Here is a 16,208-nt window from a genome sequence, read left to right on the forward strand (position 1 = left end):
ACAAAGAAGGAGACTGGAAAGCATTTACACATTTCTCATGACCTGAATTTCCAAGAAGAGTGGCTTGGCAGGGACCAAGAGGCTGAAACTGAAGCCCTGGGTTCATCCTGGAACAGGGATCTGGATGGTCTGGGCTCCCTCGAAGCAGTGAGTGGCCAGGCTGAGGCAGTGGGCAGGGCTGTGGATGAGGGAGCTTTGGCTGGCAGAGCAGCCCAAGGCCAGGCAGCATTTCAGCAACCAAGGAACCCCAGCTGCTCCTACCCAACATCTAGAAAAATGCTTCACATGGGGGTAGGGGAGGGGGAAGCAAGAAGTGGTAGCCAAAAAGTAGAAGGAAAAGCAGATGCATATTTGGGACAGGGTTTGAATTGAAAACCCAGACAGTGGGAGTGTTAAAATGAGATTTCCAGGCAGATGCCTTCTCCCCTGTGTGACCAGGAAAAAACCATCCCATACTGGGAGATGCATGTCCACACACATCTCCCTTTGGATATTTCCAAACTTGTTTCCCACCTGTGTGGAGGGAAGGTCCATTCCACTGGCACTGCTCTTCCCTTCTTATCTTCTTATTGTGGTGTTAACACCCCAAGGACATTTCAGCTGCTTGGGAAGGCAGTCCCTGGGCACATGCTCCAAGGGCCAGGAGGAACAGCAAGGTTCCACAGGGCCCTGTGCTGCTGTGGTCACTGAGGGGATGAACTCAGGAAACACCCAGAATTAAGCCTGGATGCTTCAGGTTAAGCCTGAAGGCTGGGTGAAATAAAAGGAATGTTTTTGCTGCTGAAGTCAGCTGTGCAGGCAGAGCTGGTGTGAAAATTCCTGGTGTGAGGGTGGAAAGCCTGAGCCAGCAGGCTGAGTGGTACTGAGGAGCAGCAGGGACAGGCTGGGGCTGTGCTGGTTTGTGGATGTGCTGAGGATGAGGGCACAGCTCCCGTCCCTCCTGTCTGGCCGGCCGAGGCTCACGGCTGCAGCTGCAGCAGGAACCAGCTGGGCTGGACGGCAGGAGAGGAGCAGGAAGGATTTCCAGGATGAGAGGCCGAGAGGGAAGCAGGGTCTCTCATGAGATGGAAGAGTCTGGGGAAGGTTTCCTGTGATAACCATCACTGCAGGGCTGGGGTTACTCTGTGGCAGAGGACGGCGAGGGGGAAGGAGGGGTCACGTTCTCTGTGAAGAGTGTTCAGAAAGGATCAGGAGTGAGAAATCAAGGTGTTGAGATCCAGTCCCTGTACAAACAGTCCCTGGCACTTTGGGCTTGGGTACCTTCTGCACTCCAGCCTGCAGGAGCCTCCAGGCAGCACAGATGGGAGAGAAAAGCTTAATTCAACCTAAAGCAGACAGGTGTGGACAGCAGCACCTTGCACTGTGCCTGGCTCTGGGGTTCATTTATGCTCCTCTCAATTGTTCTGCAGACAATGACCTTTCCTTGCTGAGGATCTGTTGTTTCACTTGTCCTGCCATGGCAGCAGCCTGATGGATGAATGTAAGGATCATATCCAGCAGTTCACTCTGGATTTTCCCTGCTGCACCACCAGATCCTTGCTGACATGCAAGTTAGGAAAATCCCATGCAGTCTCCAGCACATGAGACCCCACGGGGCAGGCACCAAGGGACTATTCTCTTTCTGGAAGGATGAGAAACTCATTACCCCTGCAGATGGCCTGGCTCTTCCAGGCCTCTTGCCTCCAATGCCAGCCCAGCAAAGGCCACGGGCTCGCTGAGATTACAGCTATTGGAGTTTATGAGGTTACATAAAGCATTTACAGTGGGTGCATTAATAACACAGTGGCTTGTATTTATGGCTGGTGCATGTCCACTGCAGAGCAGGGGTGACTCCCAGGCTTAGCTGAAGCCTGTGTGCTGCTTTTTGGATGGCTTCCATCAACATCAGCAGCTGGGCTCTGCAGAGTGGCCAAGGGCAGCTCAGATGTCGTGTCTGTGCTCCAGCACCCACCCACGGGCTCCCTCCAGCACTGGAGAGTGAAGAGCTGCTCCCAGTAGGATGGGGCTGTGTCTGTAGGAGGCAGGAGCTCGGAGCCAGCACGGCTGTGGTTTCCCAGCTCTCTCCTCCTACCTGCTGCACCCATCACCATCCGGCCTCCAGCACCTCACATCGCAGAGGATCTCCTTTATGAGAGTACATGAAAGGTGTGATTGGAAAGGAGAGACATTTCCAAAGGCAAGGAGCAGCCTGCCTGTGTGGGAGTGGGGAGGGGGTGGCAGCAGGATTCCCTGAGCACGGGGCAGGGTATCCACATGGTCCCTGCTTCCCTCAGGATGGAGGAACAACAACAGGAAGAGAAAAGAACTCACTCAGACAAAAAATAAACAGACCAGCAAGATAGTGAAGGCAAAAGTTGCTAATTAACCTCAAGTTGCCTCAGAAAGGGCTCCAAGTGGAGAACTCCCTCTGGAAGGAGAGCAGGCAGCTGCCACAGCCCCTCTCTGCTGCACTGCAGCTCCTGGTGCTGCTCTCCTCTCAGCAAGCCTGAGCTGTCCTGGCTGTGAAAGCAGGAGTCAGCAATCTGGAAAGGACCAACACTTGCTCTTTCCCTCAGACCAAGCCTTGTTTGGGTTCCACAAGGATGGGCTGGAGCCTTTGGTGCCCCAGCAGAGACCCTTTCCCTGCAGTGTGTGGAGCACTGGCTGTGCTCCCCCAGAGCAGCAGTGCACCCCAGCAAAGCTCCCCAAACTCCTGCAGCACTGCTAAACCCAGCCCAGCCCAGCCAGCAGCCCTCACCCCTGCAAGGAGCATTTCATACTCCACATGACCGGGAGATGTACGGGAGGGGACGAAGCCCAGCTCCCGCACGCCAAGGAAATAAATGAGGGAGAAGAATTGAGTGCTCAAACCCAGGGGCCAGTCAGGAACAATCTGGGCTCCTTGGAGCAGGAAATGACACTCACTGAGCATCTGGGTGCATGTCAGGATGGACTGGGAGCCTGTCAGGAGTAAGACATCAGCTTCACAGGATGATTGTATGTGACAGGGCTGCTGTGGGCTCTGGACACCAGAAGCCCCATTGCAGGCACTGCAGCCCCAGAGCAGCTGCCATTCTCATGCAACACACTCTTCTTTCTCCACTGAAGGTCCTCAAAAACCAGCTGAAGTGTTGGATTTGGCTGCAAACCAGGGCAGGTTTTCCTGTGCAGCATCCAGTGAAGCTCAGGGATGTGATCTCCCTGCTTGGCCAGGGAGGTGCCAGGCTGCCTCTGCTCCAGCCACATCCAGCTGTGTCTGGGGTAATCGCCATCCTGCAATGCTGGAGACAGACAGGGACTTGTAGCAAGTCACTCACATCCCCTTGTGCCTCAGAGCTCATGGAAGTTGTCTGCTTGTGAGGAGTCCAAACCCTGGGGACATAAATGTCACCAAAAGGATCCTCAATGGCAAAGGCAGCCTCTGCACTTGCTTCAAATTAATCTCAGTTGCAAAAAACGTTTCATGTAAGCACTCACAACCCTTTAACTATTCAGATCAAACTCATCTCAATACTATATCAATGCCAGGGATGACCTGAGGTCCTTTCTCACCTCTGCTGTTAAAGGATCCCAACTAATTTTCCTCTTTTAGTTCTTCAGCCCTTTTGAGGAAAAATATAGTGAAAGATAGAAAAATATTTGCACCAGCAAAACAAGCAAATGTTTTACATCTTTATGTGGGCTGGGCTCCATTGCTGGATTGGACACCCTGGGATGGGGTACCCTGGGATGGGACACCCTGGGATGGGACACCCCGGGATGGATGACTGCAGTCTGCAGGAGCTCTCCTGGAGCCTGCCATGGGCAATGGGATCCCTTTTCTCATCTGCCAGTTCACAGTGCTGAGGTACCAGAGTGACCCAAGCAGGGTAACCATAAGGGACAGTTTAGAGCAGGGCAGTAAAGCAACAGATAATGGGAAAAACACCCAACTCTGGAGAAGCAGCAAACGGGGAACTGGCTGTCCCACCTGGCAAATGAAGCTTGGACTCTTCAGGGACTCTGGAGCACAGTCTGCCCATAAAGGGGCCCTGACAGAACACCCTGAATGTTCTGATTTACACAAACATACAAGCTATCAAAACCTCATCAAACTTTAAATGCTCTGAAAGTATTTTAAAGCTTTCTGGGATAGTTTAAACTCTCCCCAGGAAACACCCATTGTCTGAGCCAGCCTGCTCTCTCCTGTCCCCTCCTGAGAGCAGAGTGCCCCATTTGCCACTGAGGAGATCCCACTCACAAACCCAGCAATGCAGGGGCTGCCACATGAATTCAAGGGTGCACTGAGGCCTCCCTGTGCTAGGGATGGCTCTGCTCCATCTCCTGGGGTACACCACAACTCTGCTGAAACGTTATCCAGCAGCAGATCATCTTCCAGTTTAAAAAAAGCACTAAGAAAATAAGGAAGCATCCCACTATCTGTCATAAAACAATAATTGATTTTGCAATCAACGGATGGAGCTTGGGTAAATGACTTGGGTATGTGACAACCATGGAAGAGAAAAGTCTGAATGTGAACAATCCACTGGCTGAGAACATTCTCACGCCTGAGCAGGGATGGGAATGAGGCTCAGCACAGCTCACAACTGCCATCGCTGCTCTGCTTCCTAAACTTCACTTTCTTTTATTTGGAAAAACAACCACAAAATTAAAGCAAGCAAATAAAACAAACAAACCATCCTTATCTTAGAAAAATCCCAACTTCACGCTGAAGGGAGATAAGAAATGGTAGAGCAGTTATTGTCCTGCTATCCATGGGAGCTGTAAGTGTTACATGGCAAGAAAAACAAACACTCCCTGTCGGATGGGAGAAAATGTTTCTTCTCAGTTGGAGAAAGAAAAACACAAAGCGGCTCAACTGCATCCCCAAAATTGTGCAATTTACTTTGCATATTTGGCAGCAAAAGTAGAAGAAGCAGTTTATAATCCAGGGTTTTCATGCAAATGACAGGTTCTTGGTTCTTGGAGGAGCACTTCATTTTGGTATGCTTTTTTAATTAACATTCTCACAGTTCATTAGAATTAAAGGAACACCACCAGCAGAAAACTCACTGAGTGAGCAATCCCTGGGTAACTGAGGCACGTCAGGGAACCAGCAACTCCCTGGATTTGTAAACCTCTGCTTTGGGGTTTGTATGGATAACTGCAGCATTTCTGTTTGGTAAATTTCCCCATGTGCCTTGGCCAGGTAGTTCTCCCCTTCCCAGAGCAGCAGGAGACAAAGAGCAGGCAGAAATCCATGATCCAGCTGAAGGCTGAGGATTTGCAAACCTGGGGTTTGCTTTTCTTTGGCATTTCACTAGAAAGATGTGAATTGCTGTACATTTAATTATTTTTAAATGTTAATCCAAACTGCACTAAGGTGGAAATTATGTATAAATCAACTTGAAAAGTTCCTTTTTCTGCTGCAAGAGTTGGTTCTGTGCTTCAAGATATGGAACAGCTGGTGTGAAACATATAGAGAGACAGAAAAGGGCACTGCCTGCCTACAAAAACAGTTCAGAATTGGTGAGAGCATCCTAAAAAAGGTAATTTTTCAGGAAGGAGCCATATGAGGCAGCTCCCCAGGCAGCAAAGGGAACCAACTCCACTGGCTCCAGAAAGGAAGGGAAAAAAAAACAAACGTGAGGGAAGTGAAACTGTGACAATTTTTAAGTCCTGGGGACAGAGTTCTATGACTGGGCACAGTCCTGTGTCACATGAAGGTGTGGGAAAGTGCTGAAGCGTTGGTTACACTCCCATTTCTGCCTTCAAAAATAGCCTGAGAACCAAAGCATGACTTCAGAGCTGGGGCAGCTCCCAGGGGAACGCTGCCAGGAGGGGCCGAGCCAGCGGACACCTGCCCAGGGCACCGGGACCCTCCCTCCCTCCTTCCTTCCCTCCCTCCTTCCCTCCTTCCTTCCATCCTTCCTTCCCTCCCTCCTTCCATCCTTCCCTCCCTCCTTCCTTCCCTCCCTCCTTCCCTCCTTCCTTCCTTCCCTCCTTCCTTCCTTCCCTCCCTCCTTCCTTCCCTCCCTCCTTCCTTCCCTCCTTCCTTCCCTCCTTCCTTCCCTCCTTCCTTCCTTCCTTCCTTCCTTCCTTCCTTCCTTCCTTCCTTCCTTCCTTCCTTCCTTCCTTCCTTCCTTCCTTCCTTCCTTCCTTCCTTCCTTCCTTCCTTCCTTCCTTCCTTCCTTCCTTCCTTCCTTCCTTCCTTCCTTCCTTCCTTCCTTCCTTCCTTCCTTCCTTCCTTCCTTCCTTCCTTCCTTCCTTCCTTCCTTCCTTCCTTCCTTCCTTCCTTCCTTCCTTCCTTCCTTCCTTCCTTCCTTCCTTCCTTCCTTCCTTCCTTCCTTCCTTCCTTCCTTCCTTCCTTCCTTCCTTCCTTCCTTCCTTCCTTCCTTCCTTCCTTCCTTCCTTCCTTCCTTCCTTCCTTCCTTCCTTCCTTCCTTCCTTCCTTCCTTCCTTCCTTCCTTCCTTCCTTCCTTCCTTCCTTCCTTCCTTCCTTCCTTCCTTCCTTCCTTCCTTCCTTCCTTCCTTCCTTCCCTCCTTCCCTCCTTCCCTCCTTCCCTCCTTCCCTCCTTCCCTCCCTCCCTCCCTCCCTCCCTCCCTCCCTCCCTCCCTCCCTCCCTCCCTCCCTCCCTCCCTCCCTCTCTCCCCGCATGCTGTGGATGCCATCCCGAGCTCCTGCGCTCAGACGGGAATTTCAGCTCAGCGTTAAAGGCTGGAGCAGCCCCGGTGAGAGAGGCATTTTGCAGTTACCTCATGCAGCCTCTCCAGCCCCGAGCCGGCTTTGTAAACTCCGTGAAACCGCACACAAATTACACTGACACCAAGAACAACATTGCACAGGCTGCCCTTTGCTGTGCTCTCCAGGTTTGCTCTGTTTACAACTCTGTTTACTGCCCTCATCTCCCCACATTACTCAGGCTCCCACACCAGACGTAAACAGGCAAAAATTTGGCTGTTGGTTCTGAGGGCACGATTTTCTCTGTGATTCTGCTGGGGATAATGAGAACAAACGAGAGTTTTTTGCAGAACTGCCTGGGCCGCTGCTGCACGCTGTTGCTGCTGCTCATGGGGTGGGTGACACAAACAAGAACAAGTGTCCTTCCCAGACCTACACTGCATCCCTCGGGGCTCCTGCAGCTCGGGGAGCTGGGTGCTGTGTTTTTCCTGGCTTGGAAGAGATGGCTCCACAGGCTGTGAGCTCCGTTATTCTGTCCCCTCCATCGCTGGTTCCTGCTTTCCCTGGATGTCCAGGCTCGGAAGCAAGCACTGTCTGATGTGTGACACACAATGAGGAAGGGGAATGAACAGTCAGTCACTCTTTTTCCAGTGACCTCATCACCATGGTTAAAAAGGGGGAACTCAGAGAAGCTTTGTGGTCTAATACATAGAAATACCTCTATTCCTTAGAAACAGAGTTTTGAAATCTGTGTGCAATGGCACACATCATTTACACGGACAGATTCCATGACTTGTTGCTCAAGTCAGGTCTCTGCATTCAGAAATTCTTTGCTAATTGGGTGTCTGTTCATGCGTGGATTCACATTCCCAGTGCGAGTTTGCACTTGCCACAGTAACTCCCTGCAGGAATCAGGCACACCTTGTTTGTACACCCTTACCCAGACAGTTGCATATTTGGCACGACTGTGCAGTCCAGAGAGCATTTATGAATGAATTAAACCACTTAACAGAATCAAATGCTTGGGGAAAGGACAGGCAAGAAGCAGCTGTGCTTTGTATCACTCAGGATTAAAAATACAGAGGATTGGTATCTTCCAGCACACTCTGTTCTGCATATTCCCCTCTGGATGCTAAATGGAAGAGCTGTCAGAACACAGTACCTGCAGCTCAGGAGTTAAACAGGAAACCCTCTGCTTGCACTGACCTAAACTGGCCTGACTAATTCCAGTATCATAATTCTTACAGCTCCTACTGCCAGCATTACTTCCATGTATCCAGCTCATTCCAGCAGACTGCTCTGCCTTCTCAGCCAGCAATCCTCCTCAGAGCCACGCTGAAATTACAGATAGTTTCATTTCAAAACCAATTAAATGTAATTAGAGGAATTTCTATCACCATTCCCTTTACGGTGTGCACAGGAATGATCTGTAATTCATCGCCACTGGTGGTACCCCTGAAAAGTATTTTCCATCATCCCCACATGAACCCCCTTGCTCTGCCATTTAGCAATTACTGGCAGATGATTTCTGGGAGGCAGATATTAAACTTTGGGCTAAATCCAACCACATTAGCCCTGAAATGAGATTTTTCTGTCCATTGGGCCAGATTCTTTTTCACACTGGTTTTACACAAGCACAGCAGTGACCCATGCTATGGACTTGGCTGTTCCTGCAGCTAGGAGAACTTAAATCCAGTATTTGTATACACAGGCAATTTGGGGTTTCTGTGTAACTCAGAATATTACTGCTACATGCCTGAGCTTTCATGCAGATTTTTCCTGAATGTTTTGCAGTCCTCTTTCCTATTTTGATAAAAGAAAGTTACTTTCCAAATTAAAGGCTTATAATTTCTGGTGACCTAAACAGATGTGACTTGACAAAGGGCTCCATTGTAGGGCCATGTTAGTGCTTTATTTTTTAACGATGAAGGCTTTGGTTGTTTGTTATGGTGAGAAGTAGTTTCCCCTCCAGATAGCCCCTTGAGAAATTCATGAGAGAAAATCCAGACTGTGAAAAGTATGGCTTGAGAGGAATTTGAAACAACATGACAGGGGAAGCAAATCATCGTGAAAATGCTATTAGAGAAAGCCTGGGCTCCTGCCCACCTCCAGCCCCCGCTCCAGGTGAGCTGTCTGCCTGTGCCATCCCCAGCAATCAGAACCATCAGTCAGGAAAAGCTGTCTGTCTTTCTGGAGACCCAAAAATCAAGGCTGAACTCGCCCAGGGGAGACTGGTCTGAGCCAAAGACAAAGTGTGAAAGAGTGAAACCACGGGTCAAGGTAAGGAGGGAAGAACTGGCAGCAGAACCCGCTGCCATTGTGCAACTCTGGCTAATCAGACACAGATACAGATGGAAACCACCTGTGAAGGCTTCAGAGAAGTTTATATTTCAGCTGGGTTTCACAGCTGGACAAGGATGGCTTCACATGCAAAGCTGATTTCTCCAGGGTGCAGCTCTGGAGAGGGGTAACCCCTGCAGTGCCTCAGAAAAGCTGCAGTTTCTGACCCGCGGTCAGTCCTGTTCTCCTTCCTCACAGGCTGCTTTCCATGCACATGCTGAAGTGCTCTGCCCTACTGTAATTCAAATACAGTTCAATAAATTTCAGTTCTCATTTAAGACTCCATTTTTGAAGATAGCAGAATAGCTTGGGTTCATGTCAGAACAGTTTTAAGGCCTCCAGCATCAAAAGTAATCTGTGGTAAATCTAAAAATACCGGCTTTTCAGAGAAGAGATGTGAGGTGCCAAGACATTTCACACACAGAGACAATTGTGAGATTGGGCTTCAAGCTCTATTTGCATTTTTTCCATGGTTACCTAACACTGGACCCAGTAATTTGAACTGAATCACCTCGAGGGTTTTTATCTAATGGTCCCCTCCAAGCAGGTCCCACAGCCCTCAGCACAGCCCATGTTTCCCTGGCTGCTGCAGAGCTGATTCTCATGGCAGGATCTGTACCCAGATCATCACATTCTGCACTTTCCAGGGCTGAGCCACAGCCGGGGCTGCCTCTGCCCCACGCTGCTCTGGGACATGGCACACGGGGAGGTGAGCATGAGCACAGTGAATCCACAGAAGTGCTGGGGTGCAGCAAACTGGCCAATTACCCAGGCCTGAATTTCAGCAGAGACCGTACAAAGGGATCTCTGTGGATGAGAAGATCACAGAAAAGGAGGGAGATGCCTGTCAGGGAAAACAAAAGTGTAGTGAGCTATGAGTGAGCATTTATGAGCATCCTCTGAAAGGTTGTTCCTAGCCCAGCTTATAACTGGTGACTGAATGTCAGGATTATTGAGGAGAACTTGTTAAAATAAACAAAAAAAAAAGGGCAGGTAACACTGACAATGTTTGACAGCAGCTTTTGTGTGGTGTAAGGACTGGTGTCCCTGCACACCATGGGGCACAGCAGGGATGGGGGCAGGAGTGGTGGGCTCATCTCTGGGTATCAGCTGGCCCCCCCTCACTGAGATTCCTGTAGAACCACTGGCCAAGGCCCTCAGGGTCCATCAAAGCTCAACACACGGATTTAGACTGGAGCAGGATGTGTCAAAACTGGTCAAAAGGGATGGGGAGGAGGAAGTGAAGGCCAGCACCCGGCAGAGATGCAATGGCTCTGTGCAGACAGGCCCTCACTTACACTGCTGCTGGGCTGAAAAAATTATCAGAAAATACCCATTGAAAAATTCCTTTTCCTGTCTGATTTTGTAAACACAAGTTCAGCACAGGAGACTCCATGGGGTAAGATGGTTTTGATGACTTCCAGCTGCACATACACACCGCAGACTCACTTCCCAAACAGCCCATTATCACTGTGCAGGCAGTTCATTTATTTGCTGAGAATTCTCATTAAAAAAACCCTAATCAGACAGGATTTATTTCCCTCTGATAAGGCACAGGAGGGCATGGTGAAGGGTCTGGCTCCTGCCAGTTGTCAGGCTCCTTGTCTGGAGGTTAATGTCAAGCTGACAGCAGAGCAGGGCTCTGATGTGTCCCTCAGCTCCCATTCCTGGGGGTCTCTGGAAGCTGGGGCTCTGCCACCAATGTTTTCACAGTGGATGAGAAGGATCAGCTCAGTGCCTTGGCTTCTCCAGGACTCACAGTGAGATATTCCAGCCAAGCAGTCAAAAGGATGCAGAGGTGGGAGTCCAGCACTGCCAGGAACTGTGAGGCCTTAACCACACCACATCCCACAGCACCTGCAGCTGCCACAGGAGGATTTTGGGACAGCAAATTAGACAAGCTACAGCTCTTCTCCCTGCACTGGCCCAGTGATATCATCCTGGGGAAGCAGGACCAGGACCTCCTGCTTGGGAAGGAGCAGCGAGCTCCCCGACACAGGGTCCGGATTCATGGGGAGCCGAGATCATCATTGGCAGATCTATCTTCCCCAGGGCTCCAAAATCTCTGTCAGCCAACAGAAAGCAACTGGAAGGGAAAGAAAGAAAGGGGAAAAAAAAAAAAAAAAAAAAAAAAAAAAAGACTAAAAGAAAGCCTGTATTTGAAATATGCTTTGTTTTCTTTTAAAAAATCCAGGATCCCATCCAGCTTGAAAGGGGAGGCGAGCACTGAAACAAGCTCTTTGTTTTTTGCATTAGTTCAAGAAAAAAATACTTTAAAAATCTATTCCTCTGAGGTTCTGATACTGCCTCTAGCCCCCACTTTTGGCAGGCTGGGAGCAGGTCACAGGTAGTGTTCTCATCCCTGGCCCACAGCCCCTCTCTTTAATCCTTTCCAGCCTGCACAGGGATCTTCCCCCCTGGCAGCCCCTCCTGCAGTGCCCTCCATCCATTTCAGCCCTGGCACAGCAGCCCCACACCCTCTCCTGGGGCACACCTCCCTGTGCCCAGGGCTGTGGGCCCTGTGTCCCCCCAGGCTCTGAACACAGAAATATCTCACAGGGAGCTTGGGGAGAGCTGATGACATCCCCTGACCACCAGCAGGAACCTGAGAATGCTCCAGGGGCTGGAGCACCGTGCCCTACAGGAAGGTGCTCCATGGCACTGGATGATCTTTAAGGTCCCTTCCAAACCAAACCAGCCTGAGATTCTGTGAAAGACCACCCAAGAACTTTTCTCAGTCCTGCCAGGGTCTGAAGTCTCTCGAATGAAGTGCTGCTCTTCAGCAGCCACCAAAGCTCCCCAGAAATGCCTGAGAGGTCAATTCCCATCAGGGCTGGGGCTCTGCCCACGGCACAGAGGGGCTGGTTTGTAATGACCCCTCACTGAAGCTGCCATCCTGCAGTCAGGGCTGTGTGTGTGACACCAAGGGCTCTCTGCTGCAGCTCCTGAAGACACAAATCGCCCCCCAATTTCTCTGGGCTGCACAGGTTGAAGCGTGAAAGGCTGACTGCCAAGTGTTATGGTGTGAAGCCATTTTCCATTTAAAGCTCTTGTTTTTCATGGCTTATAAATTCCCATTCCCCGCCTCCATTCCTTTGGGTTGGGATTTGTCATGCTTGTTCTTAACCCAGGGGAGAATTTCTTTAGGAAAGTTGGATGGTGTAAGTAGCAGCAATCCCTCATCTGGCTTTCGTCATGGAAGATATCAGACATTCACAGAATCCCTCTGCCCCTGCGAGGGAGGCAGCAGCAAGGAGAACTTCTGCCCCCAGCCTGGCACATGCCCAACCCCACATGTCCCAGTGTTTTCCAGGAGTAAATTCAGCAGCAGTTCCTGCACTCAGACATGGACAAACAGACAAACACCCACCCAGAGCATTAGCTGCAGCCCACAGGGTCTGCAGAGGGCTGAGCACGAGGATGTGAGCAGCAGCAGCAGCAGCAGCAGCTCTCTGGGACATTTCCTGGGTGCATCCTGGGTGCAGGTGGAAATTCCAAACCTGGGAAGCACCAATTTCTGCACAGGGCTGGGGGACAGGGGTGGGGGGTGTTTTGTGGATTAAAAGTTCCACATTCCTTGGCCACACATGCTGGGACCCAGAAACCCCCTGCTCTGGGCTGATCCCAGCAGGGGAGGGGGGACTCTGCCCCTCTGCCCACTCAGGTGAGACCCCAGCCCTGGGGCCCAGCACAGGGAGGAGCTGGAGCTCCTGGAGAGATCCAGAGGAGCTGCTCCAAGGGCTGGAGCCCTCTGGTCTGCAGCCAGGCTGGGTTCATCTGCAGGAGAGAGAGCTCAGAGCCCCTGGCAGGGTCCAGAGGGGCTCCAGGAGAGCTGCAGAGGGACTGGGGACAAGGACATGGAATGACAGGACACAGGGAATGGCTCCCAGTGGCAGAGGGCAGGGCTGGATGGGATATTGGGCAGGAATTGTTCCCTGGCAGGGTGGGCAGGCCCTGGCACAGGGTGCCCAGAGCAGCTGGGGCTGCCCCTGGATCCCTGGCAGTGCCCAAGGCCAGGCTGGACAGGGCTGGGAGCAGCTGGGACAGTGGGAGGTGTCCCTGCCATGGCTGGGGTGGCTCTGGATAGGATTTCTGATGACCCAAGCCAGCCTGGGAATCTATAATTCATAACCAGAACCAGCTCTGTTGGCCATGCTGATACAAATTCCCTGTGCACTCCCTGCTCTGTGCCAGCTTCCATTTAGAAGACATAAAATAACTTTGCTTTTTGATAAAACAAAACAAAACAAATCAAGGAATGTAGCTGAAAACAACTGAAATTTCAGATGAACAAATGTCAAATGTGCAAAATGAGTCCCACTCTGTCCCACCTGCATCCCATGGCTCAGACTTCCCTGTGTGCTTCCCAGGCTGCCATGGCGTGAGGCAGAACGGGATTTCTTCAGCATCCTTGGAAAATACAGCTTTGAGCATCCCAGTTTTGTTTGGTTTAAATCTTAACCATAATATTTATAGTAATGCTATTTATTCTAATTTATTTTCATTTAAACATATGCACAAGAGTAAAATAAAATCATGTCATGTTCGGCTATTTTCAAAACAAAAACCACAGAGTAGATAAGGAAGAGAGATGACATCTTTCCTGTGGAGAGATGGCTGGGGATCACCAGGCGCTGACACAAGAAACAGAAAGTTGTTTCTACACCAAGGAACAATAAAAAGGCCTTTAAACATTTTGACAAGGAGTTGTGAAGGCGGAGTGGGGGGTGAACTCCACGGGAAGGAATGATTCCTCACTTTTCCACGTAAGCACACAAAAAAGCACACAAAAGAAACATAAAAACCCACAGCCTTGTCTCAGTTCTGTAGGAAGAAGTCTTTTTCGTGATTTGAAACAGGATGTTGCTTTTTCAGATCCTTTAATTTATTTACCAAACACAGCATCTCCCCACAGATTTTAAGGTTAAATCAGCCCTGGCTCTACTGTCACCAAAGTGCCATTAAATCCCCAGTGGGGACAGTGCTGGCACCTGGGCTGTGCCAGGGATTAATCCCATGGAAAGGCAAGGTGGGAGGGGAGAAGAGCAAGAACAGCTCAGAGATTCAGGCTGCTCCATCTTTGGAGCTCCTCTTTCAGCTGCTGGACTACTGGGACTCAGGGAAAGTCTGAGCTTTCATGGGAAAAGAAAACAATTCTGTCTTTTCCTGAATGTCTACAAATGAAAGATTGTTTAGTACTAAAAGACAAAGTTGCTTTGCCTCAACTTGGTGTTAGATTTTAAATTCCCATCAGTTTTTATTTTAGCTCACCATTTTTAATTGTTTGATTTTAACCACACGAAACTTTTCAGCCATGGTTCTCATGACCAGAGCAGAGTGCACCATGTATGAGAGGAAACAAAAGGCCCAGTTGAAGATTTGTAGCCACTCCAGATAAAAGAAGAGGGGTATTTAGTCAGAGTGGCCCTTCCCCAGATCATGTCCAAACCACATCAAATACATACAAATACTGACTGCAGGAAATTAAAATTGGAGACTTAAAAGTATGAATGATTCAAGGAATTTTCACACTTTGTCCCCTGACCCTCAAGGTCTTCTTTCCTGATCCACTTTCCTAACAGAAACAGAGAGTTGATCTGCCAAATCAGTCCCTGTGCTCACTCTGCATGCTCACCCAGCCCAGCAGCAAAGGGTCCCTCTCCTCATCACTGCCCCTGTGCATGTGCAGTGCCACAGGATTCTGCAGGCACCAGCAGATCAACCAGGGCTACCCAAAAAGCCTGGGCTCACAAGTCAGCTCCCCTCCCCTCGCGGGGAATTTGGGTGAGTGATGCCTGTCCCACCCCTGCAGGACATCCCAGGCTGCTCCCAGCTCTCTGGGGAGCTGCTCTGCTGAGTAAGAGCATTGATTCCTCCTGGGGGATCTGTGCAGGGATGTGGTGGAGCCACTGTCCCTGGCAGTGTGCAGAAAATGTGTACATGTGGTACCTGGGGACATGGTTTAGTGCTGGGGGAACACTTGGACTCCATGATCTCACAGCTCTTTTCCTACAGTAATAATGCTATGAAAATATTCAGAGATAAAAATCAGTGCAGAATTACCAGTCTGCAGTAAACAAGAACAAACAAAATAATTCTGGATTGTCAATTGTTCATGTAATGCCAGTCACAGAAAAGTCACACTCCAGTTGTCCTGTGACAGCCTCAGAGGGAGGGACATGGCATTTCCACCCTGGAGAGCCAAAGGGTGAAGGTGGGGAGGATGCTGAGTGAAAGGATACCAGAATCCAGCAGCTTGGGGCAATAATTTCATGTTTCATATCAATACCCACCCTGCTTATCTTTGCTGAGCACAAACCAGAGGCGCTGGCCAGGCTGATGAGCCTCGACTGGCTCCAACACAATGGAGCAGGCACTGCTGCTCTTACAAGAGGAGATAAACTGTCAAGTGAATTGGAGATTAACTATCCAGATGTAAATGAATTCATTGCTATGCAACTGATAGGGCTCAGGCATGGTTTAGTGCAGGATGGAGTCAGGTTTGGAGAGCTCTCTCAATGGCCAAAGAATTTATAACCTGTATTCATGGCCCTCTGTAAAGGGCTGCCTGACAATGCCAGCGCTGGCAGCATTGTTCCTTTTGAAGGGTTTCACCACTCCACCCCCACCCCTCTGCCCCCAATTTACTCCCTTCCTCCCTGGATCCCCCACAAGCCCCTCCACACCCTTCCCTCCTCCTGGTCACACAGGAAGAAAGCTGGGGGAGGTGACCTCCGCAGCAGAATTTGCTATTCATGTTCCGTTCCCCCTCACAAATCCTTAACTTCTTGTCTCTTTTTAATCTTTTTTCTCTTGAGAAAGAAAAGATCAAAGGGCTTGGGGGCTGATGCTTTCTGAACTAGGCACTTCTTGCCATGGGAAAACAGCGATGGGGAAGGGCTACACAGAGATGCTGGGGACTGCAGCTGGGGGACAGCCCAGGAGAAGGTGGGACTTTGCTCCTTGAAGCGCTTTCTGGAAGCCTTCAAGAAGCCCTGGAAGGAGGATGCAGCTCTCCAGCATCGGCCCCAGACTGTGGGGCTGCAACAAGAGCATGTTTTATTTCAGGTCACATGTGAATTGCCTTAATGTTCCAGGAGTGAGGAGGGAGATGAGGAGTGTCCTGGGCTGGGTGGCCCACGGGCACCATCAGTAGTCACCAGTGTGGAACTTGTCTGAAGGCCACTCCTTTCTCCTGGGGCTCTTCAGGAATGCATTTAGAGAAGGA

At 50.1% G+C, this 16,208-nt stretch overlaps 1 protein-coding gene across 5 annotated transcripts in view; it reads right to left on the reverse strand.

Moving 5' to 3' along the window:
• Positions 1-16,208, reverse strand: part of EXD3 (exonuclease 3'-5' domain containing 3) — a 178,792-nt gene that overhangs the window by 51,263 nt on the left and 111,321 nt on the right. Inside the window, exons 20-21 of one of the 5 annotated variants that reach the window (XM_086858799.1) lie at positions 7,077-7,234; positions 6,793-6,951 (exon numbers count right to left, since the gene is read on the reverse strand). The exons of the other annotated variants lie outside the window; for them this stretch is intronic. Of the exons in view, the coding sequence (XP_086714925.1) occupies positions 6,861-6,951; positions 7,077-7,234 (249 nt within the window). The 3' untranslated portion in view covers positions 6,793-6,860. Of the gene's footprint in view, positions 1-6,792; positions 6,952-7,076; positions 7,235-16,208 lie in introns of those variants that run through there. 5 annotated transcript variants of the gene reach the window in all.

This window comes from Cyanistes caeruleus, chromosome 20 (genome assembly GCF_971803275.1).
Source record: "Cyanistes caeruleus chromosome 20, bCyaCae1.hap1.1, whole genome shotgun sequence".
NCBI classification, from domain to species: Eukaryota; Metazoa; Chordata; class Aves; order Passeriformes; family Paridae; genus Cyanistes; species Cyanistes caeruleus.